Here is a 26811-nt window from a genome sequence, read left to right as displayed (position 1 = left end):
TGATCACTTCAAATAGAAACTCTGTACCCATTAAGCAATAATGAACCATACCTCCCTTTTTCCAGTCCCTGGTAGCCTCTGAGATCTACTTTCTGTCTCTGTGAATTTGGTTATTCAATATTTGGCCTTTTATGCCTGGCTTATTTCACTTAGTATAATGTTTATCCGTGTAATTGCATATATCAGAACTTCATTCCTTTTTATGGCCGAATTATATTCCATTGTATGGATTACCACATTTTGTTTATACATTCGTTGATGGACTTTTGAGTTTCCACCTTTTAGCTATTGTGAATAATGCAGCATACTTTTTATTTTCTTGAAGTTTTTATTTTAAAATAATTTCAAACTTAAAGGACAGTTGTAAAAAATACAAAACCCATATTGAGAAATCCAAAATTCTGCCTCCCCAGATACCCAAATCCACCAATTTAAACATTTTCTTCATTTGCCATATCATTCTTTCGTCCATCCATCCATCCATCCATCCATCCATCCATCCATCCATCCATCATCTATTTCTGAACATTTGAGAGTAAGTTGTGTACATCATGCTCCTTGAACATTTAATATTTCTATGTATATTTCCTAAGAACAAGGATATTCATTTATGTAAATACCTTAATCCAGTATTTTTTGGGGGGGCTGAGTACAGTGTACCTTATTGGTGGCTCATGACAAAGTAGGGCTCTCTTCCCCTTCCTCAGGGGGTCTGGAATGAGAATTGTGGAGGGTGGGAGATTCTCAGTGTTGGGGGATTGAGTGGGGGTAAGGACTCCCCAGAAGCTGACTGTCTCTCTCTTCCTTTTGTGCTATTGCTAGGGCTGGTGGTCCAGGAGACTCTTATTCCTTAGAGGTTGTGTGGACCATAATTTTTGCCATTCTTTGCAGTAGCCAAATTCATTGTCATACTAGGAAATGAGCTAGACAAAGTAGTCATTGAGAGCATTGTCAGCTACAGCATCAAAACTGAGAGGTGCTCCAGCCACCATTTTGTGTTCAGCTAGGTGCCTGTTTTTGCAAGATCATGAATAAATCCTTTTCTCCTCCACAATCGGATGAGCATTTGTTCTCCTTCAGGTACAGCATTCTTTCTAACAACTTTAGGGGCTCATCCAGGATCCGAGGCTTTGGAGGAGGACCCCCAGGGAGGATGGTGGGAAGGCACACCCCACTGATTAAGCAGTCTCAAACTCCACCGCTGGGGGCCTGCTTCTGATAGCCAGAAAGACCCAAGACCGGATGCTTGGATCCACTGATTGTGGACAAGAAAGAGGAAGGGCTGCCTCACAGTCAGCAGTCAACCCTGTTCATGGACCAAGAGAATTTGAGGTCCCTGTATTTTCTGAGAAGGAAGTAAAGGAACTGGAACAATTGGGAGCAAGCCCAGACATTCAGAGGAGATGGGTCCTCCTGGATGGCAGGCACCAAGGCTTGCTGGCCCAGACCACACCTCTTGAATTTGCTGTCCATCAATACCAGCCCAGTAGTTGGATCCTCATCAAATCTTGGAAAGAGTCCAAACTCCAACCATCCTGGGAAAAACTCTATCAAATTCTGTTGACAACTGAGACAGCCATCTGAATGGCAGAGAAGGGCTGGATCCACTATAACTGAGTGAAAAGTCCAGTACCTGAGCCAGACAAGAAGTTTGATTCCTGGGAAATAAGTCCGGCTTTGAACTCTTTAAAAATTAATGTTGAAAAGACGATAGTTGGGGGATGTTCTAGTTTGCTAGCCGCTGGAATGCAATATACCAGAAACAGAACAGCTTTTAAAAAGGGGAGTTTAATAAGTTGCTAGTTTACAGTTCTAAGGCTGAGAAAATGTCCCAATTAAAAAAAAGTCTATAGAAATGTCCAATCTAAGGCATCCAGGGACAGATACCTTAGTTAAAGAAGGCCGATGAAGTTCAGGGTTTCTTTCTCAAGTGAGAAGGCACATGGTGAACACAGTCAGGGTTTCTTGCTCATCTGGAAAGTCATGTGGCGAACACAGTGTCATCTGCTAGCTTTCTCTCCTGGCTTCCTGTTTCATGAAGCTACCCGGGAGGCATTTTTCTTCTTCATCTCCAAAGGTCGCTGGCTGGTGGACTCTGTGCTTTTCGTACCTATGTCATTCTCTGCTCTCTCAGAAATCTCTCTCATTCTCCAAAATGTTTCCTCTTTTATAGGAGTCCAGTAAACTAATCAGGACCCACCCAAATGGGTGGAGACACGTCTCCACCTAATCCAGTTTAACAACCATTCTTGATTGAGTTACATCTCCGGGGGGATGATCTAATTACAGATTCAAGTATACAGTATCGAATAGAGATTATTCTGCCTTTACAAAATGGGATTTTGATTAAAACATGGCTTTTCTAGGGTACATACATCCTTTCAAATCAGCACAGGGGATAAAGGGGATTTTTGGATTTGGGGGATTTTGGAGTCTGTATTTTAACTTAACATAATTAATAGTGAGCCTGGTTAAAGGACAGATGAGGGATCTGAGGCCTAATTTAAAAATGAAAATAACTATACTAGTCATAATGCTCCAAATTGGGGATGCAGTAAGTCCTGTCAAGTTCCTGACGAGTGTAGCTGAAGGTTTAGAGCCCTGAACTGTGTAGTTTAATGCTTGCCAAGTGGTGGACCATAGAAATTTAATGAGTCAACAGTGATTAAGTTGGGGAAATGGGTACCTGTGTCCAGAACTAGTAAGGAATTACTGGAGGGGAGTCTCTGGGAAGATTCTGGATGCAGGCCTTCTCCCCAACACCAATAATGCACTTTTCAATTGGTCCTTCAATAACACCTAAAAACACTGAGCTAGAGGTTAGTTCCCTAATACAAAATAATCCCAAAGTTGTCAGGGAGGATAGGACAGAAGAATTAGAGCAAACAGTAAGGGTAGGGACAGGTGCAAAGATACAAATGCCTAGGTGGAATGAATCAAATATATAGTCCAGAATCTATACAAAATCAACTGTTATGCTTACACAACAGGCCAACCCCCTGTTCTTGTCGTTCCCTTCCCAGTGGGTATGGAGGGACATGAAAAGGAGTTCAAGTGCATGGTACTCCTTTTTCAGAATACTACTCCTGGTAAGAATTATAGTATGTTGTCCTCTGTTTTCCCTCCAGTCAGGAGCGAAAAGGTCAAGACCATACTGGCTTCTCGCCTTAGTTTAGGAAACCACTCTGCCTTTCTATCTAGACAGAAAGAAGAATTCCAGAACCTTGGGACCGTGGTCTTGCATACCTCAGCATGGGTTGTGACTGAGGATAGTACTGGCAATTTCTCCAGTTTCACCACACCATAAGCAGGTCTTGGTGGCATTGTGAAAATGGCATCTTAGACCAGTTTTGCCCAAGAAGTGAAAGGGGGCCCGTGCTCTGGTCCAATTGGCCATTTCATTCACCCTGACATTTGAAAAGAAGAAGGATCAAGTTGATTTAGACAGTATAGGGGTGCCAAGGGAAATCCCAAATAAGTTTAAGGCTAAAAACCAAATACCTGTAGGATTTGAGTCATTCTGGTGGATCACAGTCAACAGAAATGTGGATTGGATTAATCAGAAAAGGATGCAGTTAAAGAAATAGCAAAACAGTTGGATACTACTAGCTGAATGACCTAGGAAATTAGGATGGCCCTAAACATAATGTTAGTGTGGTGGTTAGGTTCAGGTGTCCGCTTGGCTTGGTGAAGGTATCTAGTTCTATTGCTGTGGACATGAGCCAATGGCATGTGAACCTCATCTGTTCCTGATTACATCTGCAGTCGGCTAACAGCATGCCTGCTGCAATGAATGATGTTTGATTTAACTGGCTGGTGTTTAAATGAGAGTGCTCAACGTAGCACAGCCAAAGCATACCTCATTTCAACACTCACAGCTCAGCCCAGGCCTTTGGAGATGCAGAAAGAAATCACCCCAGGGAAAGTTTGGAACCCAGAGGCCTGGAGAGAAGCCCAGCAGAGCTTGCCCTGTGCCTTCCACATAAGAAAGAACCTCAGTTGAAAGTTAGCTGCCTTTCCTCTGAAGAATTATATGTTAACTGAATAAATCCCTTTTATTAAAAGCCAATCCATCTCTGGTGTGTTGCATTCCGGCAACTAGCAAACTAGAACAGATTTGGTACCTAAGAAGTGGGATGCTGCTGTGGTTTGCAGATACCAGATATGTTGGAATGGTTTTTTGGATGGATAAGGGGAAGATTTTGGAGGAACTGAGAAGAGAATGATGGAGAAGTCCTGGAGTGCTTGAAGAGACTGGTGTAAACAGAACCACTGTCAATCTGGACAAAGGGAGACACAAAAGGGACAAATTGGAATTTGCAGAGTGAGAACCATGGAAGTTTGGGTCTGAAGCCAAGAAACCTTGGCCAGGAGAGTGGACCCACCCATATACATGGAGAGGATGAGTCTCCCACCTCGTTGCAGTGGAAGAATTGTGCTGCCTCAGGTCTTAGAGAAGGTACAGCACACTCCTTGGGGACTGGGGAGAGCCTGGCTGCCCCAAGATGGAGGCGTTGAGCGTGTGCCCCAGAAATGGCAGAGAGCCCAGGTGTGGCCCCGATGCCTGGACAGGGTGGAGCTGAGAAAAAGGTAGTCTCCTCACTGTCTCCCAAGGTTGATTTGGAAAGAGGCGGGCCACTACATAGGCCCTTGGAAAGGGTGGGACTGCCACTTCTTAAATGACTTTCAGACTTTGAAATCCAGTGATGTTTGCCCTGCAGGTTTTCCTTCCAATTTCTGCCTGTGGATCCTGTGACTGTCCCTCCTTTGCATATTGGCACTGGTAACTTGTTTTGAGATTCATAGGTCCACAGGTAGAAGAGAATTTTTTGCAGTTTAATATTGTTTAAAGTAATGAGTATAATTGCCAAGTTGACAAGGGGTAGACATGTGGTGGTTAGGTTCAGGTGTCAAGTTGGCGTGGTGAAGGTGTCTAGTTCTTTTGCTGTGGACATGAGCCAGTGGCATGTGACCCTCATCTATTCCTGATTACATCTGCATTTGGCTAAGAGGTGTGCCTGCTGCAATGAATGATGTTTGATTTAGTTGGCTTGTGTTTAAATGAGAGTGCTCAACATAGCACAGCCAAAGTAGCTCAGCATGCCTCATCTCAGCACTCGCAACTCACCCCAGGCCTTTGGAGATACAGAAGGAAATCACTCTGGGGCAAGTTGTTGGAACCCAGAGGCCTGGAGAGAAGGCCAGTAGAGATCACCCTGTGCCTTCCCACATAAGAAAGAACCTCAGTTGAAATTTAGCTGCCTTTCCTCTGAAGAACTATACGTTAACTAAATAAATTCCCTTTTATTAAAAGCCAATTCATCTCTGGTGTGTTACATTCCAGCAGCTAGCAAACTAGAACAGTTAACCAAAAAGGAAGGCGTTGGGGGTAGTTGTTGTACATTTATCCCCAATAATATAGCCCCAAATAGAACTATCATCAAAGCTTTACAAGGTCTGAGGGCCTTATCTGAAAAATTCAAGCATTAATGACTCTCTCACATAATGGTTAGAAAACAGGTTTGGGGACTAGAAATTGTGGCACTGTCTGTGCTAACTTCTTTAACAGTCATAGCTGGGGTACTCACGGTTCTTAAGCGCTGCATTATCCAGGTACCTAAGGGTTAGTTCAAATACTCACAAGGCCTTCTTAAAGAGGAAGACACCTAGGATGAAAAGTGTAAAAGGCTCTTATCAGGTTTGAAGAAGAGATTAAAATGTGAAACTAAAGGTTTAAAAAGAAAGGGAGGGGTTTTGTAAGAATCAGACTTTAAATTTAGCTTTCACAAAGGTGACGCAGGCAGGAAAAGGGAGGGCCTCTGATGCAAGCTTAGAACTGGCACCAGGGTCATTAAAAATGTAAAACATAATCAAAGGGGGAACCTTTAGCAGGAAGTACAAATTAGTTAGATTTCCCAGATAGGCTGTATCCTCTGGAATATCCGATCAGCAGAGAAACAGGGAAGGGACTTTGGGTCAGGTACAGGTATAACTGTCTTGGCGTTCTGTTGTTTGGTGCGCCAGCCATCATTTTGTGTTCAGCTAGACACCTGTTCTTACAAAATCATGAATAAATTATTTTCTTGCCCCCCAAAAAAAAGAAAAAAAAATGTGGACGAGTGGTGTCACTGTTAAAATTGCAGGAGTCAACCTGGTCCTTAGTGTAGCCCAGGAAGCCCTTTAGGGGGTCCTCTGACACCTGCTTAATCACCTTCTTCATGTCATCATATTTGGTCACCTTCTTCAGATGTTAGGTTACGTTCGTGACACATTGGGGGTGGGAACACAGAAGGTCATACCAGTGGCTTCCCATTCAGCTCAGGACTAACCTTGCCTACTGCCTTGGCAGTGTCAGTAGATGCAGGGATGATATATTGGGCAGCCCCATGGCTGTCATACCACAGTTTCCTGGAGGGGCCATCCATAGTCTTCTGGGTGGCGTTGATGGCATGGACTGTGGTCATGAGTCACTTCATGATGCCAGAGTTGTCATGGATGCCATTGCTCATGGGGACAGACAGTTAGTGGTTCAGGAGGCATTGCCAACAATCTTGAGGGAATTGTAATACTTCTTATGGTTCATACCCATAATGAACATGGGGGAAGAGATGATTCTTTTGGCTCCACTCTTCCAGGGTGTCCCAGCTTTCTCCAAGGTGGTGAAGACACCAGTGGACTCTACAACATATTCAGTGCCAGTGGGATCTTGCTTCTGGAAGATAGAAATGGGCTTCCCATTGATAATAAGTTTCCTGTTTTTAGCCTTGATAGTGCCTTTGAACTTGCCATGGGTGGAATCATGCTGGAAAATGCAGACCATGCAACTGAGATCGATGAACGGGTCCTCCATGGTGACTGCCTCCACTTTGCCCACATTAAAAGCAGACTTTGTGACCAGGCACCCAATATGGCCAAATCTATTTGCTCTGACCTTCATCATCACGTCTCAGGGGTACAGTCAACACTGTACAAGAAGATGCGGCTCTCTGTTGGATGAGGAGGGACAGAGAGCCAGTACAGCATACTTTTTAATGGCTATATGTTTCTCAAAATTGTTGAGTCTAGGGATGTACTTTTTTTTTTAAGCCTTTTTATGTGCAATGCATGATAGCTTTCCAGAAGGATTGGACTAGTTTATATTCCCACCAGCAGTGTATGAAAATTCTTGTTTCCCAAAACTTTAAAAAAATCGTTTTGCTAAGTTGTTAGTGGAAAATAGTAACCATTCTATAGTTTAACATCATTGTTTCCTATTTATTTCTTGTTCCTGGTCTCCTCAGCCAGACTGTGGACTCTTTGAGGGCAGTGATCATTTCTTTTGGGTTCTCCATTGTGCTGGGGCAGTAGAGGTTACTCACTGAGTACTTTATTGCCAGAGTATGCGTGGAGCAGAGGCTGGTGGAAAGCAATTTCAGAGTGATAGTCCTCTGAACCTAAAGCTATAGCCCCTTTTACAAGCACAGTCATACTTGGGCATGTACTTCTGAAGAGTCAGTGAGTTGGGTTTCTGTCTTTTCAGTAGCTCAGGACTAATGCCTTCAAAATGTCCTTTATAGATCCTGGAGTGAAAATCTATGGCTGTGCATTACCCCCTGGAGGCTCTGAAGGCTCTGAGGTATTGTATGGGATGACTGGTTTTCAATTTGTTTCATAGCAACTGATACTTTATGATTATGAAATTTTAGGGTCGGAAACAGTTTTAGAAATCAGACAATACCCGTATTCTAATACTGTTCTCATTATGTCAGAAAATGTATTCAGCAACATGCCAGCACCATACCTATCCCAAGTTCAGATGTTCATATCCTTAAAATGGAGTGGTTTGTGTTATTATCATTTGTGCAGGGATTTGATTTAATCATTTGTAATAGTGTAATGAAAGTTTGATAATTATTCCATTTGGAATTAATCATTGATTAAAATAGCATTTCACAGGCTTACTTTGCAGCATGCAATGACTCACCCTAATTCCATTTTAAATATTGGAAATAGGATGAAGATGATGATTACGTGCCAGATAATGTTACCTTTGCACCCAAAGATGTTACACCTGTGGATTTTACACCTAAGGATAATGTACATGGATTGGCTTACAAGGGCCTGGATCCCCAGCAAGCATTATTTGGAGCTTCAGGAGAACATTTTAATCTTTTTGGTGAGGGTTCTGAAAGGGCCAACAATCTTATTGGAGACATCGGACTCAATAAAGGAAGAAAATTGGGAATATCAGGCCAGGTAAAAGTGTTTCTATTTTGTAAATGTGGGACCATTGAAAAATGAGTCTCATATTCATATTAAATGTGCCTCATGGCACTTATTCACTGAATAAATGAAGACTTTGAAGGGGTTATATTTTCTAAGGATCTTATCTGAAGACATGTGAGGCATATGCCTTCCTTATTTTAATACTGTTCTCCTATGACCCAGGACCTAGTGTTTTTGGTGGAGTTAGTACATTCCTAAAAGTGAGAACTACTTTACCACATGGGCTGAGCAGAAAACCACCCCTAATTTTTGTTCAGGGGACTTCTTCCTTTGGAGAGATGGGGAGCTTTTACTGATTGAAAGTTCTGTCAGATTGATTCAGAGGTTCTTTCTTAAAATGCATTTAGAAGATGAATTCGTACTTCATTTCATTATTACCTTTTCTTTTCTATACTTTTAGCAACCCTTTTAACAACTTTTACTTGTTGGAGACCTCTCTCCACAGAAGATCAAGAGCTTGTATAGCTGCTGTTAGACTAGCAGTGGTCATCAGCCCTCAAGTTGTCGCCAGTACTGACCCCTACCAACTGATGAGCATCTCTGCCTCTCTCTTTTGGGAGGTGCCTTTTTTGCCCTGGTCTCACTGTTGCCTGGGCAGGTCCTCCATTCCTCTTCTTGTGCTAGGACCCTAAGGCTGCTTTACAACCAGAGGCCAGCTCCAGTGCTAAAAGCTTGGCATTCCCTTCTGGTCCTGTTTTTCAAGAGACTTGAGTCTGTGTGTTAATGTTGGCCTACCTTTCACTTCTCTTCTTGGTATTCCTGAATGAGAATCCAAGGAGTCTATTCAATTGGATCCTTAAAATAGCTTTATTCTTCGATGTAGACATCCCCTAAAACCTGTAATTGCTCAGTTTGAAACCTTTTCCCTGAAGGCTTTCGGTGTAGGTGCGCTGGAAGAAGAGGATGATGATATCTATGCCACAGAAGCGCTATCCAAGTATGACACCATTTTGAAGGATGAGGAACCTGGAGATGGATTATATGGTTGGACAGCGCCCAGGCAGTATAAAAGCCAGAAAGGTAATTCCATAGACCTACAGCTGATGGGAGAGTAAAGGGATTGCAGGATTGAAGCTGGAGTGTCAGCCTCCATGGAGTAGGTGATTGCAGTGAAAGATGCAGGGTCAAGAGCAGTCCAGTGTAGGAAATCGAAGTAATGCTTTGACTAGGTCAAGGCCAAAGTGAACTATCAAAATGGGGCCAAGGTGGGGTAGAGGGAGAGGCCTGCGGTGGAGGGAAGCAGCCAGTGTGTGGACAGGTGCTAGTGTTGCAGGTCAGAGCTGGGAGTGGGTCAGAGGGAAGCACTCAGAGCTCTAGGAACTGGGCAGGTAGCCAAAGTAGGCCAATTCCAGCAACAGTTCAGAGGCCAGGTGTGGGGATCCGGCAGTAGATACACTGAGAGCCTGCAGCAAGGGGGAGCCTGATGCCCAGCGTCTCTCCTTACTTGAGTCCCTGCTCTTACTGAATTTCAGGTCAGTTCCTAACACAACCTGAATTTCAAGTCAGAGTCCATGGCAATTTAGCTTCTATGGGTCTAAGTAATATTTCTGTCCAGCTGCATAACCTTGGGCAAGACTTGTAACCTCTCTGGACATCAGAGTCCTCATTTTTAAAGTGAGGATAAAATCTACTTGAGTTAATGTTATGAGAACTAAGTGACATGGCTTGGTGTTTGGCACAGTACCTGCCTCAAAGCCTGAATAAATGGCAGCTACTATTCTTGTGGTTATAATAAAATTTACAACCTAAATAAAGTTTGGGAGGTTTGAGCTGATGGGAAATAATCTGTTTTGACATTTTTAGCTATAGTCTGATAAGTTTGATCTAACTCTTGTAAAAAAAAATTACATATAAAATATACCTATTGAAATAATCTCAGTATTGTAGAAGAATATATAAATGTATCACCCTCAAAATGATGTTTGTTTTACATTGGTAGGTGAGAAAAAACAGGTACAAAACAATATTCAGTAGAAAATCCTTACATTGTTCCTATTTTTTGCTGCGAGCAATAGGGCTATAACAAATATTCTTTATGTACAATTGTTATTTCTTCAGACTTCTTCAGAATAATTTCATAGAAGTGAAACTGTTAAGTTTTCAAAGAATACAAAATTCCAAGAATATGAAGTGAATTCCAAATTACACTACAAAATTTTAGGAATTTTCAGAAGCTGATACAAAAGTTAAGCATGAGCTAAGGTACCATGAATCATCTTGTGGGGAAAGGTAGTCACATGATGACGTTTGCTTATCAGCTGCTGAAAATCTCAGCCCTGCCTCTCCTGGCAGGTGGCAGCAGTGCCTTGTCTAGGACCAAACACGCTTGTGTGAGTGCACATGGTTATCAGGCAGAAGGGGCTTTTTGGTCACAGAAAATGTAATTTGTGCATATGAATATTTGATACAGCCATTAGATTCATTAAACCCTTGGAAACTCTGATTCAAGGGGACTCTGATCTGCATGACCAGGGAAAATCCTGACTTCAGTCAGAGGGCACCATCATTCAGTTTCCAGAATTTGTGATCTTTATCTCTTGTCAGAATTTCATTTGTGAAAATGATCATGATGATGAATATGCAACTATGTGATGATATTGTGAATTACTGATTATATATGTAGAATGGAATGACCATATGTTAAGAATGTTTGTGTTTTTTTCTTGTCATATTTTTTTTAAAAATTTTTTTAAAAAAAGAGAATTTCGTTTGTGAAAAAGACAAAAAGTTCCTTTTAATTAGTACTAAGATTAGATTCCAGGATGACCTGGTTTTATTGCTTTTTTTTTTCCAATCTTTTTTATTTTTTTATTATTTTTTTTTTTTGCTTTTCGTACCTTATTTGAATAGTTGCTAAGGGAATTGGTAGGTAGTCTCCCAGTGGTTTTTTTTACCCAGTTTTAGAAAGGACTCTTTTGCAGTTATGACTATTATTTTATTCATACCTGTCCTTTTGACTATTTTTCTTGAGACTTCTTACTCCACAGCATTTGTATATTTCTTGGTGCTCCTTAGCTTAGGACCTAAGGCACTTTCTGTCGATACAAGGTTGAGGTACTTGTTTGGTAGGGCCAAAGTCTTGTGTCCTGGCAGCCTAATCGGTTTCCTGGGGGTGGTGTGGGCTGGGCCTCCTGTCCCTGAGTCAACAGAGGTGTGAGCATTTGACGTGTCATTCTTTCCTCCCCTTGCTGCTATCTTTGAATGATATTGTATGACATGTCGTATTTTTGTTCTTGGAGATATAAAGCTTCTGACGTCTATTGTCTTATTCTAATCTTCTCTGCCTCTGGAATTAATCAATGACATCATTTTGTAGAATCAGAGAAAGATCTTCGATACATTGGCAAAATTTTGGATGGATTTTCCTTGGCTTCTAAACCTTTATCTTCCAAAAAAGTAAGAGATCTTTCTTTTTTTAAATGCTTTTTATTGTGAAATATAACATATATACAGAAAAGTGATAAATTTCAAAGTACAGTTTGACAAGTAGCAAATTTCAAAGTATGGTATGGGTTACTGTTCCATATTTCAGGTATTTCCTTCTAGCTGTTCAAATACACAAGAGACTAACATGAAATATCAATATAGTGATTTGGTAGTTATAATGATTTGTTAAATCCTATCTTCACTGTTACTACTCCTCCCCCTCAGTTAATCCTTCTCCCAAACTTCCGGAATATTTGGGCAGTGACAGTTCTAACTTCTTCATGTTGAAAAGGAGTGTCAGCATTATGGGGTAGTGGGAGCAACTAGTTGATGTTCTTGGAGAGACTGGTGCTTCTGGGTTTCAGGGCTTATCTGGCATAGAAACAAGCTGGTGGTTTGAGAACCTTTTTTTTTTCTTTTCCATTATTGATTTAATGCTTAAAATGTTTGCCGCTATATAGTCTGTTATTATGATAAAATGGAAAAGATAGGTAAATTCTATTTTCATAAAGCAGTAGCTTGCTTACTAGTGATTGTCCAGGAAAACATGTTCTACGTTAGAAATGTCAGTTAGTAGCCACATTGAATTCAAACCATCTCATTGCTAAACTTTAAATCCAATGTTTAAAGAGTGGTTGTTTCCCTTAAAAATGAAATACATTAGAAATAGATGGCAGAATAAAACTGATATAATTCCACGGACAATGTAACTTTTTTTAAAAAAAAATAGAAACCTTTTAAAAAGCTGTAATCAATTCTGACTCCTTCCCAATGCTATGAAATAGCTAGTGCAAGCAAGGTTCCTGATGCTTTGTCCGGGAGGAGCAGAAAGTTGAGAAGCTGTGTGTGCGCAGTTGAGTTGTGGGGAGAACTCCTCGCACATTTCCAGATGATTTTGTTTTGGAAGATTTGTTTTAGCCACATGTGAAAATCTGCTCTTAGACCAAAGACTGCCCCAGCCAGGTGGGTGTCCTTCCTTTAACAGAGCAGGTCACTGGAGCCACCTGCTCACGGTGCAGCTATCATAGCATATACCCAGGAGTTATTGTGGGTCCTGGGTAGCTCAGTAGAGCTGCCTGATTGTTTGCCTTGTTGATATTCCTTTTTCAGATCTTTCCATGCTTAAATGAGCTTTTTAGTTTTTATTTAACAAACATTTGGTAAAGACTGCTAAGGCCCCCTGGCCTTCCCCCAGGGGGCAGTACAGCCTAAAAACTCATACTCAGTGGCTTTGATGAGAATAGTGATAGTGAATGTGTTGTGAAGCAGGCAGCATATCCTGCTGGCGCAGGGCACAGGCAGCAGATGGCCACGATCTCTTACTGGCTAGGTAACTTGGGGCATGCTCCTTACCCTGTCTTTGCTTCAAGTTCTCATCTTTCAAATGGGATTAATAATGGCATTACCTCATAGAGTTGTTGGGAGTTCTAAATGAATTAATACATATAAAATATTTAGGAAGGAACTGGGTAAGGGACTGTTATTACTGGAAATGTCAAATTAAAGTTAAAGGAGAATGTGAAGTTTTTACATGTTGAAAAGGAGTATAGCTTAAAAAGGCTGAGAAGTGCTTGCTCAGTTCAGGGATTTGAGGAAAATAGGAGTAAGTTCTGGCCCTGATGTAGCGCCCTTCCAGGAAGGGCGCCAGACAGGTGAATGCATTGTAGTGGGGTAAAGTGCCCTAATAGGAAAACCAGAAATCAGGGCCAGGGCTTCCTGAGGCTGCTGCATGCTGGATAGAGTTGTGGGTAGGAATGACTCCAAGGATGCTGGGTTCACCTAACCTTTTACAGATATATAAGGTTTCTAAATCTGTGGCTAAAACCCAACGTCTGGCTCTAGAGGCAAAACAGAACAGTGACTTTACATGGGAATAGAAATACTTTGAACCTAACAGAGGATATAAAGAAGAGCCATGTCCTTACCCCTCCTTTCTGTTATGTCCCTCTTTTTTTTTTTTTTTTTTTTTTTTTTGTAGTTGTAATATGAGAATGTTTGGCAGCTGATTTGGGAGTCTGTTTGAGAGAAGGTAGTGAGGGCTGTGAAGAAAAAAAATGAGGTAGGTAGAGGAAGAACAATTGCTATTTTTAGCAAAAAGAATTGTAGAGAATCCCACCTGAGGACATCTTCATCTGCATTCCATGCCTAAGCAGGGACCATCCGTGCTGGCCAGATTTCCTAATGATAATACCAGTCTCTCATGGACTTTCAGAGGGCCAGGTCCTCAACCCAGGCTGCACGTTACAACTGCGTGGGAGCTTGGGGAAATACAGTGCTATCAGACCCTCTGGAGGTGGGATGCAAGCATCAATTATTGTTAAAACTCCCCAGCCATGTCCAGTGTGCAGCCAGCATGGAGAACTGCAGTCACAGAGGATGCTTCTCTGGTTAGAGTTCAGGGTTGATTCAACTCTTGCTTTCAGGTGGTGTAAAAATCTAAGAATTGGGTGGGCCATGGTGGCTCAGCAGGCAGAGTTCTTTCCTGCCATCCCAGAGACCCAGATTCGATTCCCGGTACCTGCCCATGCAAAAAATTAAAAAGAACAGGGAGACCATAAAGTGTATTCATTAGTTAGGGTCTTTTCACAGTTATTTGAAAGTACCTAATAATTTCCTTTAACGTATCTGTTCTGCCACCCTTAATGCCATTCAGTATTAAAAGTACCTGTATTTCCTAAATAAGTTTTAATTTCATTGTCAACTTTTGAATTAGAAATATCTTGGATGAAAAAGCAGAGAGTGAAGGACAGTGTGACCGCGGCTCAGTGGCAAAATTTTCACCTGCCATGCTGGATACCCGGGTTCGATTCCCAATGCCTGCCCATGCCAAAAAAAAAAACAGTGAAATTTCAATTTGGAACTAAAACATAATTAAACAATGAATGCTAAATTTAAAACATAACTTATGCAAATCATTGTTTTCTTTTTCTTAATTTTGAATTACACTTTTTCTGAATTTCCTGATTTAGTGTGGGCCATCTCTGCCTGTGGGCCAATGTACAGTGTTGACCGTTAATCCCTTTATAGTTGTTATCATATTAAACACGCATATTAGCATCTCTGTAGAAGTGACAGTAAAAATATATGACCATTGGAACAGCATGGTTCTGGTGATCCTCCAGATCCATAATGGATACAGGCAGGATATCTGGACAGGCTGTCCAAACGCAAAAACTGGCTGAATGGTAGCCTGGGAAGGAGCAGGGTTAACACCACTCAGAGGTTTCTTGGTTAAGTCAAGCATAATTTTCTTTTTTTTAATTTTTATATTAAAAAAAATATATAACAACAAACACAAACATTCTTAACTTATGATCATTCTGTTCTACATATATATTCAGTAATTCACAATATTATCACATATTTGCATATTTATTCATCATCATGATCCTCTCTTAGAACATTTGCATCATTCAGAAAAAGAAATGAAAAGACAACAGGGAAACATTCATACATACCATACCCCTTACCCCTCCCTTTCATTGATCACTAGCATTTCAATCTACTAAATTTATTTCACATTTGTTCCCCTTATTATTTATTTTTATTCCATATGTTCTACTCATCTGTTGATAGGGTAGATAAAAGCAGCATCAGACACAAGGTTTTCACAATCACACAGTCACATTGTGGAAGCTATATCATTATACAAATCATCTTCAAGAAACATGGCTACTGCAACACAGCTGTAAATTTTCAGGCAGTTCCCTCCAGCCTCTCCATTACACCTTGACTAACAAGTTGGTTTCTATTTAATGCATAAGAATAACCTCCAGGATAGCCTCTCGACTCTGTTTGGAATCTCTCAGCCATTGATACTTTATTTTGTCTCATTTTGCTCTTCCCCCTTTTGGTCGAGAAGGTTTTCTCAATCCTTTGATGCTGAGTCCCAGCTCATTCTAGGATTTCTGTCCCATGTTGCCAGGAAGGTCCACACCCCTGGGAATCATGTCCCACATGGACAGGGGGAGGGTGGTGAGTTTGCTTGTTGTGTTGGCTGGAGAGAGAGGCTATATCTGAGCAACAAAAGAGGGTCTCTTGGGGGTGACTCTTAGGCCTAATTTTAAGTAGGCTTGTCCTATCCTTTGTGGGGTTAAGTTTCATATGAACAAACCCCAAGATTGGGGGCTCAGCCTATAGATTTGGTTGTCCCCACTGCTTGTGAGAATATCAAGAATTCTCCACTTGGGGAAGCTGAATTTTCCCTCTTTCTCACCATTCCTCCAAGGGGACTTTGTAAATACTTTTTTACTCATTGTTCAAATCACTCTGGGATTTATTGGGGCATCACTGTGGACAAACCTACAAAATCTTATGCCCTACTCAAGATTTCATGTACTTACGGTGTTCAATTAAGCTGTCCACATAAGTTATATTAGAAACTGCGCTAGTCATAATATAAGTTTTATACCAAATAAACATTTTTTGCTTTAGTCTCACACATAAGTTAAAATTTTAAAATATTAATTACCATCTATTTTCAACACCTTGCAGTAATGACATTCCTTTGTTCTTCAAGCATAATTTTCTTGCAACCATTTTTTTAAATTAATTTTTATTATGGTAAAATACATATAACATAAAAAGTCATTTTAATCATTTTTAAATATAGTATTCTGTGACATTAATTATAATGACATATTTTGTAACCTTCATCATTGTCTATTACCAAAACATTTTCTACATAACCAGTTTTTCTGATTTTTGCTTTTTAAGATTTATCCACCACCTGAGTTGCCAAGACACTATCGACCAGTGCATTATTTCAGGCCAGTGGTAGCTGCAACCTCTGACAACTCCCACTTAATCCAGGTATTATCAGAGTCAGCTGGGAAGGCAATGCATGACTCAGAGGCACACAGTAGGCACCAACTGAATGCCTCCAAGCGCGGGCTGCTGCTAGGCGAGACGCCTATCCAAGGTAGGTGCCATGGAGCAGAGTGAAGTCATTATATTTAAAGAAATGAGTTATCCAAACCAAAATGTAAGGTTTTTTTTCCCCATTGAAAATTATTTTATAAGACTTTGTGTTCCTAAATTGTAGAAATAAGTTATTTTTTCTATGAATTGCATTCATGATAATATATATAACCTTTACTTTATACTTGTTTTTTATCATCAGTGTGGATTGTGCTATTAAAATCACAAGCCATATCTTAAGCTCAATTGTTTTCAGAATTTTCATAATTAACCAGGAATGGGGTTAAGACCAGGGATGTTTGTAGCTTCACTTTCTCTGCCCAGCCAGGAAATGTATATATATATATATATATACATTTTTTATATATATATATTTTTATTTTTTTTGCCCCCCTCAGGAGAAGAGAGTACTGTAGTTCTCCTGAGAGCCTAAAAGGAATGAAAAAATCTGAAAGTTTGTGAAATGTAGAAAATCCCCTGAAGATTGTTGCAAAAAGACCCAGTTTGAGAGGTAGACTTGGACTTTTGAGGGGCTCTTACTATGCAACATTGCCATTTGGGAGCCTAATACATATTTCAAATATGATTGATTAAAAAATAACTTTAAGTTCCTTGCTCCTGTCCCTAAACTGACTCTTCCCTATCTGAGTAAATGGTACCACTGTTGACTCACTGCTCAGACCAGAATGTAGGAGTCCTAATTCTTAGCTCCTTTCTTTCCCTTCTTTCTCCCACCATACCCAGTCTACCAGCATGTCCTTTCAGCTCTAACTCCAGCACATGTGGGGAATCCATTCACCCATCTGCATTTCCACTGCTTCCACTTTGATCCAAGTCCCCATCCTCTCCCACCTGCATAATTGCAGCAGTCTCCTCATTGGTCTTTTATTTCCTCCTCTTCTTTCCTGCAATCCATTCCCCTCGACAGCAGCTAATTGAAGCAGTTATACCATTACCCCCTTTAAAACCCTCTAGTACCCCTTACACTTAAAGTAAAAGCCCCACAAGGCCCTATGAGATTCAGTCCTTGCCTGCCTCTCAGGCCATATCTTGTACCCCTTTCCCCCAGTTCATTCCCCATGGTCCAGCCTCACAACTTTCTTTTCTGCCCCTTGAACCTGCCAAGCATGATCCCTCCTCACGGCCTTTATGTTTGCTATTTTCTTTGCTTCTGTTCTTCCCCTAGATTTTTACAGATGTGGCTTCTTTTATTATTTAGGTGTTATCTCAAATATTACCTCTTCAGAGAGACTTTCCATGCCTTCCCTGACCACAATGTAAGGAAGTTATTTCTCTTTCCATCCTCGACTATCATCCCACTGGCTCATCACCATCAATCACACACATCACCCTAGTTTATATTTTTTATAGCTCTCCTCTCATAGCAGTGCTCTGGTGTTTTTTTAATGTCCATATCCCTCACTAGTGAGAACAGGGACCTCATCTGCATTGTCCTCCCAGACCCTAAACCAATGCTGTCACGGAATAGGCACTTAATGAACAATTGTATGAGTGAACGCTTGATGGATAGCTGTGCTCTGAACAGGGTATGTGCTGTACAGGACTTGGAAATGGTGGCCACTGCAGACTGAAGTCTGGGTCCTGGGATGTCAGGTTCCTCATGCTAGGACCACTCACCAGCCCTATACACAACCATGTATTAATGTCCACTTTTGCCAACTGTAAAATAGGACTGTCATTAGGTTATTATCATCAGTTCACAGGGATAATAAGAAGATGAATGAAACGTTAAACATGAAAATACATTACCTATATAAATTTGTGATATTGAAAATGTAAATACAGAGAAAGCTTGTCTAAAGATACTTTTCATCTCTTATTACTGCTTTTGTTTAGGCTCAGCTACTTCAGTTTTAGAGTTTCTGTCCCAAAAAGATAAAGAGAGAATCAAAGAAATGAAACAGGCAACTGACCTTAAAGCTGCTCAACTCAAGGCCAGGAATCTGGCCCAGAATGCCCTGAACTGCAGATCCCAGCCCTCCTCTTCAGATGTTGGACACTGCTCTTGGCACATGGCATTGGGTGGCAGGACAGCCACCATAGGAACCAGCAAGTTCAAACCTTTCTCAAAAGATCCAGAAAAGCAAAAACGATACGAAGAGTTCTTAGCAAGTATGAAACAGGGACAGAAAGGTGAGTGCTAAACTGAAGCCTTTCACATTTCAACAAGGGGTAGCCTTCCTGCTAGTCTTGCCCTAGTATCCTGCTTTGCTAGTATGTTTGCTTTGTCCTGCTGCACATAATGCAAAGGTTTTAGGCCCAGGCATTTGACCTTGGAAAGAAAGAACAATTAGCCAATTAATTGTTTCTCTACATCTCAGGCCCCAAAGGTAGCTGTTTAAATTGGCATTGGCTAATGCTCAATTACAGACCATTGGCTGTTTGCAAATGCTTGACTTCTGTAAGTTTTACATCTCACACCAAGAGAGCAACCTCATCTCCCATTTTATCTTAGGATCCTAACCGTCCAGCCCTAAATCATAGTTTCAAATATGACTTAGAAAGATAAACTGATTATAAAAAGTTGAATCATTATATGGGAAGAAAAAATCACTCTGTGATCTATGATATAAATACGTCCAGGATGAAAAGGGGAATTGGCAAGGATGGGTAGAGGGATTGCTGTTATTTGTAGTAGTCCTTGTGAGAGGGTGTCAGCAAATTAGAGTGGCTTTTCAAAGGCATAACTTTGGGGAATGTAAAACCCATCTACTGTACTTTACTAACCCATAGCCCTAATGTTCATTTGTTAAATTATTTATAAAATTAGGGAAAGAAGTGTTTTTCTGCAAAAACAGAAATATAATTGGGATGAACTTATCACTGCCTGGGAGTAATGACAAGTTACTTGCTTCAGAAGATTTAACTGTTAATCCTCAAAATGTTTTTCTCTGTTATAAGCAATAGACAGAATTAAATAAAAGCATCATTTTGAGGGTGAGAACGACATTACCTGCCAAGTGCTTCCTTACCACCACCCTTGGAGCCCTTCAAGGCAAAGCTGGTCAGCATTCAAGGATAGGTTGGAGTGATGACTACCAGGTGCTCCCCTTTAAAGCTCCCTTTTCCTACAAATTAAACAGGTTCTTGTTCTTTGTACCATAGATGCTCTAGAAAGTTGTCTGGATCCCAGTATGACTGAGTGGGAGCGAGGCCGTGAGCGGGATGAGTTTTCTCGAGCAGCTCTGCTGTATGCATCTTCCCATTCAACCTTGTCCTCCAGGTTCACTCATGCCAAGGAGGAAGATGATGCAGACCAAGTAGAAGTTCCTCGAGACCAAGAGGTCCGCCACCATCATGCCCCTGCCTGGTGAATTTTAAAATTAAAACACTGTATAGCCAAATACCAACTATATAAAATCCCTCAATGAAAATATTAAAATATGCATGGTGTAGTTGCATAAGAACAATTTTATGATTTAGCTTCTAGCAACTACCAAGTACTTTATAAAAAATGTTATGGCCTTAGCTGTTTTGTAATTTTAGATTATTTGGGAATTTTTAAGCAGAAGAGATAGTGAAGTCGGTTGTGTGACCACTTGATGAAACTGAATGATTTTATTTTCCCAGAATGATGTCAATGATAAGCAGTCAGCTGTGAAGATGAAGATGTTTGGGAAGCTTACCCGAGACACATTTGAGTGGCACCCTGACAAGCTTCTCTGTAAGAGGTTTAATGTCCCTGACCCTTATCCGGAGTAAGTTGACTAAATCTCCTTTATACAAAAGCAAACCCTGTTCACCATATTAAAGCTGACTTTCCCCCTTACATGCTCATATAAATTCCCTTTTTTTAGATGAAGTTATGTGTAAATACTTGGAGTTGAAAAATTTATAGGTTTACTTTAACTTCTATTAATTTATTACAAAAAACTCTCCAGAGAGCAAACCTCATTACATATTAAAGATATGGAACTTAGATTTGTCAAATTACAAATCTTACTGCCTGTCTAATTTGCCACCCTTTAAATGTTGCTTATACAGTTTAAATTTAGAAAAGCATAAGTTCACTTTCTAACATCTTTATAAAAGCGCAACATCTTATTTGGTCATAAACACTGCAAGAAAGCATATACAATTGAATCAGAAACATTGTGAGAAACTTTCAATTTATTTTCAGCAGTGGAAATTTTCTTTAATGAAATTCATTTTCAAAGTTAAATTCTAGCCCTTATTGTAATAAGAAAACAGTAATGAAGTCAGCCTTTGTAAATTCTTGACCTTCCTTGAGAGACAAAAACACCTTAAGGATGTTCTTAGCTAAGTAGAAGAGTTGGTAAAAAACATGATATGGAAAGCTTTATAGAACGTGGATTTTATTCTAGCAGCTATTATTAAAATTGTATATTTTTTCCTTTTCAACTCCCAGTTCAACTATAGTTGGATTACCAAGAGTGAAACGTGACAAATTCTCAGTCTTCAACTTTCTAACACTCCCAGAGACAACTTCCTTGCCTGCAACTCAAACATCAAGTGAAAAAGTACAGCAGCACCGAAGTCTTGACAGTGAGTAGGCCGCCTGCAGGTCTATGTGTTGGCTAAAGTCTCAACCCTTAGCCTGCTGGGAAGACAGAAGTGAAAGGTCATCTAAGGATACCCATAGTGTGAATTCACCTCCCTCCTTTGGAGAATTGCTCAGATTAGTAAATTGGCTTCTTTTGTAATGCTCCAGGTGTATGCTCTTTGGGATTGAGGCATTGTCTCAGCATCTGCTGCATCACCAACCCCTTGCACAATGTCTGGCCCACAGTAGGTTATGAATGAAGAATGTGCCTTTTTGGCTATACTGTTTTTTCTTGCTACATCTAATGTTGTGCCTGTGTCCTATCTTTCAGAATCAAGAAAACCTTCCAGATGGGATACATCTAAACAAGAAAAGAAAGAGGATTCCATTAGTGAATTTTTAAGTTTGGCTAGATCAAAAGTTGGTGCACCTAAACAAGAGTCCTGTCCACTAATAAGCAAAGAAGAGGAACATGTAATAGAATCACCCTCAGATAAGGTATTTGGGGGCTTCCAGGAGCTCTTTGCCAGGCTGACTGTGGCTTTTGCCTTTCTCTATAGTGATGTCTTCACTCATTACTTGATAGCAAACTTATCAAGGTTTGAGTCAGCAAACCTTTTCTGTGAAGGGCCAGATAATAAACATTTTAGGTTTCATGGACCATACAGTCTCTATTGCAATTACTCACCTCTGCTGTATACATATCAAGATATATCAGGGTTGGGTATAGCTGTGTTCCAATAAAATTTTATTTGCAAAAATAGGCACCAGGTCAGATCTAACCTGTAGTCTGCCAACTCCTGCTCTGTAGTCCAAGATTTCAGTCATAGCTTTAATCATGTGAGAAGATGTCATAAACTTCTCTCAAATGGTTTCACTTAGCATTAACCATTGAAACAAATTTCATTGTATTCATATTGGAAAATAAATTTTCCAAGTAAGTGTTCTCTTTTGTGGAGAATGCAGAGAAAATATCTGTTGCTTGTTTGTTTGATTTTAGTTAGTATTCTTTAGATGTACATTTCAATTAATTTTAATACCTGCATAGATTTGTATAATTGCTACTACAGTTAATATGCAAAATAAGTTCATCACCCCAAAAAACCCTTCATGGTGGTCCTTTATGGTTATTCTCTGTTTCCACCCTGAACTCTTGGCAACCAGTGATCTGTCTTCTGTCCCTCTACTTTTTCCCAGAATGTCATATAAATAAAATCATAAAATATGTAGCTTTTCAGACTGGCTTCTTTTCACTTAGCATAATGCCTTTTGAGTTTTATCAGTAGTATTGCATTTATCAATATTCATTCCTTTTTTTTTTCTGAATAGTATTTCATTGTATTGGAATACCAGTTTTTTTTTTAACCTATTCACCTTTTTAAGGACATTTGGGTTGTTTCCAGCTTTTGGCTATCACATTTCTGTGCAGGTTTTGCTTGAATATAAGTTTTCATTTGAGGGTAAATAGTTAGGAGTGATATTGCTGGGTAATATATAAGTATATGCTTAATTTTATAAGAAACTGCCATATTGTGTTCCCAAGTGCTTTTTGCTTCATGTATTTTGTGTAGTTCTCTTGTTAGGGCATGTACATTTAGGATTATTATGTCATTTTGGTGAACTAACCCTTGCATTTATCATTTTGTAATATCTTTCTTTATTCCTGGTAATTTTCCTTTCTCCAGAGTTCACTGTCTCTGATATTAATATAGCACCCCAGCTTTTTTTTTTTAACTTTCATTTGCATTTATTTTAAACTAAATTTATTCCTGAGCCACAGATTTTTGTTTCTTCAGTTTCTTCTGGGATATCTTTTTCTTCTATGCAACCTCCTGTTCTGATTTAGGAACAATTTGCTCTTTCTCAGTAAGGATCATCTCAGTGTGACGAGGGGACTCGTGTGGGTTAATCCACTCATGAGCTCTGTAAGTCCTGCAGCGCATCTTTGGGGTTCACCTGGGTGTGCTCAATGACCAGAGAATCTACATCTAAACCCTTAAGTTCAGCGTTACTGTCTGCATTTGTAAACACGTGCAACAAAAATTCAGCACTCTTTTTGGGTCCTCGACCCTGCATCCAGCCCCACTCTTTGGCCTGGGCACACCTACCAACACCATCATTGTAACAACGGAATGGAACAGATTGCTTCTGTAAGGTGATATCTTTAAGATACTTGGTGGCTTTTCGAATATGCATACCCTTGATGGCTTGAGCAGTTTCTTGGGTGTTCTTAAAGTGAACAAGAAGATTTGAATCTCTTGATTTGCATGATTTTGTAGGGTTTTCTGAGTCAAGTGAATAGTAATCCATTTTTAGCGATCACTTTGGGCCACTTATTTGAAGAGGAACCCCCCCCCAGCATTTTTTGCTTAGTGTTTTCATTGTATATCTTTTTCCATCTTTTCATTTTTAACCTATCTGTTTTGTTATGTAAAGTAGGTTTCTTAGCATGTCACTGGGACTTTTAAAAATGTATTCTGATAATCTTTATCTTTTAATTTATGTTTTTATTTGACTATTTGCAGTTGATATAATTTTTTTTTTTGCATAGGCAGGCACCTGGAATTCTGGCATGGCAGGTGAGAACTCTGCCTGCTGAGCCACCATGGCCTGCCCTATAATTGTTGATATAATTAAATTTCAATCTGTAATTTTATTGTTTTCTATTTGTTCCCTCTATTTCTTCTTCTGTCTCCCCTTTTCTGCCTTATTTTGAATATTTTTTCAGTATTCCATTTTAGTTTAGCTACTGTTATTTCTTTACTCTATCTTTTGTATATTTTTCTGGTGATTTCTCTAGCAATTACAACAGGCATATTATCGTTTCACAGTCTACTTAGAATTAATATTTTTCACTTTGAACAAAATGTAGAAATCTTACCACTATATAGGTCCCTTTACTCCTCCCCTTTATGTTGTCTAATGTATATATGCACTAAAAATTCCACCAAATAATGTTATAATTTTTGTTTTCAATCATTATACATATTTTAAAGAACCGATAGGGAGAACAATAGTCTATTAAATTCATCCAGATATTTACCCTTTCTATTTCTCTTTTTTCATTCCTGAAGTTCAAAGTTTCTCTCTTCTATCATTTCCTTCTGTGTAAGAATCTCTTTTAGCATTTTTTAAAAAGCAGTGTCAGTGACTAATTATCTTAATTTTCCTTCATCTGAAGATGTCCTGTAATTTAATCTTCAACCCCAAAGGATATTTTTGCTGGGTATGAATTCTGAGTTCTTTTCCTTCGGCTCTTTAAAAATGTTATGCCTCTTCCTTTTGGCCTCCATGGTTTCTAATGAGAAATCTGCAGTCACTCAAATTATTGTTTCCGAATTTCTAAAGAGGTGATTTTTTTCCTTGGGCTGCTTTCGGATTTTCAGTTTGTCTTCGGTTTTCAGCTGTTTGATTATGGTATGTCTAGGGGGTAAACTTATTTGCATTTCTTTTGTTTGGGTTTTGTTCAACTTCTTGAATCCATAAATTTATCTTTCTTTAAATTTGGGGCATTTTCAACCATTAATTCTTCACTATACTCTCACTTCTCTCCTGGAACACTGATGACATAAATGTTAAGACTTTTGATATTGCCCTACAGTTCCCTGAGCCTTTGTTCATTTTTTTTGAAGCTTTTTCTTCTCTGTATTGTTCAAATTGGATAATTTCTAATGACTGTCTTCATATTCACTAACTTTTTTTCTCTCATCTCCATTGTATTGAGCCCATCCAATGAATTTTTTTTTTTTTTTTTTAATAATCAAGTTTATTAGTGGCTTATCTTAAGAAGCAAACCTACTTCGGAGCAAGGGATTCTTTGACTTAAATATTGTTTGGTAATATAATCTCTTGCTAAATGTTGGATTTTCATTCTTTTTTTTTTTTTTTTAACTCTTTTATTGTATGGTATAACATATATACAAAGCAAAGAAATAAAAAAGCAATAGTTTTCAAAAGCTCTTCAGCAAGTAGTTGCAGGACAGATCCCGGAGTTTGTCATGGGCTACCATATGATTCCCCTCAGATTTTTCCTTCTAGCTGCTCCAGAATATAGGAGGCTTGAAGGCTTAAATATTTTTTTATTCTCACAATTGACTTTTTTTTTCTTTTTAGTGAAAAATAACATATATACAAGGAAGCGATAAATTTCAAAGCACAGCACCACAATTAGTTGTAGAACATATTTCAGGCTTTTTATTTTTTATTTTTTTTTAAATACCAAAAAACACCAAACAAACGGAAACATTCTTAACTTTTGATCCTTCTGTTCTACATATATAATCAGTAATTCACAATATCATCACATAGTTGCATATTCATCATCATGATCATTTCTTGGAACATTTACATCAATTCAGAAAAAGAAATAAAAAGAAAACAGAAAAAATGTCATACATACCACACCCCTTACTCTTCCCTTTCATTGATCACGAGCATTTCAATCTAAATTTATTTATTTATTTTTAATTTTAAAAAAATACCAAAAAACACCAAATGCAAACATTCATAACATTTTTTTTATTAATTAAGGAATAAAAAGAAATTAACACAACATTTAGAAATCATTCCATTCTACATATGCAATCAGTAATTCTTAACATCATCACATAGATGCATGAACATTCATAACATTTGATCATTCCGTTCTACATATATAATCAGTAATTCACAATATCATCATACAGGTGCATATTCATCATCATGATCATTTCTTGGAACATTTGCATCTATTCAGAAAAAGAAATAAAAAAAAAAACAAAAAAAATCATAGATACCATACCCCCAACCCTTCCCCCTCACCAATCACCAGCATTTCAATCTAAATTTATTTTAACATTTGTTCCCCCTACTATTCATCTTTATTCCATATGTTTTACTCATTGTTGATAAGGTAGATAAAAGGAGCATCAGACACAAGGTTTTCACAATCACACAGTCACATTGTGGAAGCTATATCGTTATACAAATCATCTTCAAGAAACATGGCTACTAGAACACAGCTCCACATTTTCAGGCAGTTCCCTCCCGCCTCTCCACTACATCTTGACTAAGAAGGTGGTATCTATTTAATACATAAGAATAACCTCCAGAATAACCTCTTGACTCTGTTTGGAATCTTTTAGCCATTGACACTTTCTTTTGTCTCATTTCACTCTTCTCCCTTTTGATCAAGAAGATTTTCTCAATCCCTTGATGCTGAGTCCCAGCTCATTCTAGGATTTCTGTCCCATGTTGCCAGGAAGGTCCACTCCCCTAGGAGTCATGTCCCATGTAGACAGGGGGAGGGTGGTGAGTTTGCTTGTTGTGTTGGCTGGAGAGAGAGGCCACATCTGAGCAACAAAAGAGGGTCTCTTGGGGGTGACTCTTAGGCCTAATTTTAAGTAGGCTTGTCCTATCCTTTGTGGGGTTAAGTTTCGTATGAACAAACACCAAGATTGGGGGCTCAGCCTATAGATTTGGTTGTCCCCACTGCTTGTGAACATATTAAGAATTCACTTTGGGGAAGTTGAATTTTCCCCCTTTCTCACCATTCCCTGAAGGGAACTTTGCAAATACTCTTTTACTCACTGTTCAAATCACTCTGGGATTTATCGGGGCATCACTCTAGACAAACACCAAAATCTCATCTCCTACTCAAGGTTCCATGTACTTATGGTGTTCAATTAAGGTGTCTG

The 26811-nt window shown here is 39.4% G+C and overlaps 1 protein-coding gene across 1 annotated transcript in view; it reads left to right on the top strand.

The window, feature by feature from the left end:
- Positions 1-26811, top strand: part of GPATCH1 (G-patch domain containing 1) — a 77821-nt gene that overhangs the window by 19723 nt on the left and 31287 nt on the right. Inside the window, exons 6-15 of the mRNA XM_077132241.1 lie at positions 7557-7615; positions 7993-8235; positions 9138-9285; positions 11582-11661; positions 16408-16612; positions 18469-18765; positions 19738-19916; positions 20203-20330; positions 21002-21138; positions 21468-21634. Of these exons, the coding sequence (XP_076988356.1) occupies positions 7557-7615; positions 7993-8235; positions 9138-9285; positions 11582-11661; positions 16408-16612; positions 18469-18765; positions 19738-19916; positions 20203-20330; positions 21002-21138; positions 21468-21634 (1643 nt within the window). The remainder of the gene's footprint in view (positions 1-7556; positions 7616-7992; positions 8236-9137; positions 9286-11581; positions 11662-16407; positions 16613-18468; positions 18766-19737; positions 19917-20202; positions 20331-21001; positions 21139-21467; positions 21635-26811) is intronic.

This window comes from Tamandua tetradactyla, chromosome 16 (genome assembly GCF_023851605.1).
Source record: "Tamandua tetradactyla isolate mTamTet1 chromosome 16, mTamTet1.pri, whole genome shotgun sequence".
Lineage (NCBI taxonomy): Eukaryota > Metazoa > Chordata > Mammalia > Pilosa > Myrmecophagidae > Tamandua > Tamandua tetradactyla.
Note: the sequence above shows the minus strand (reverse complement) of the source record. Positions and strands in the feature narration are given on the sequence as shown.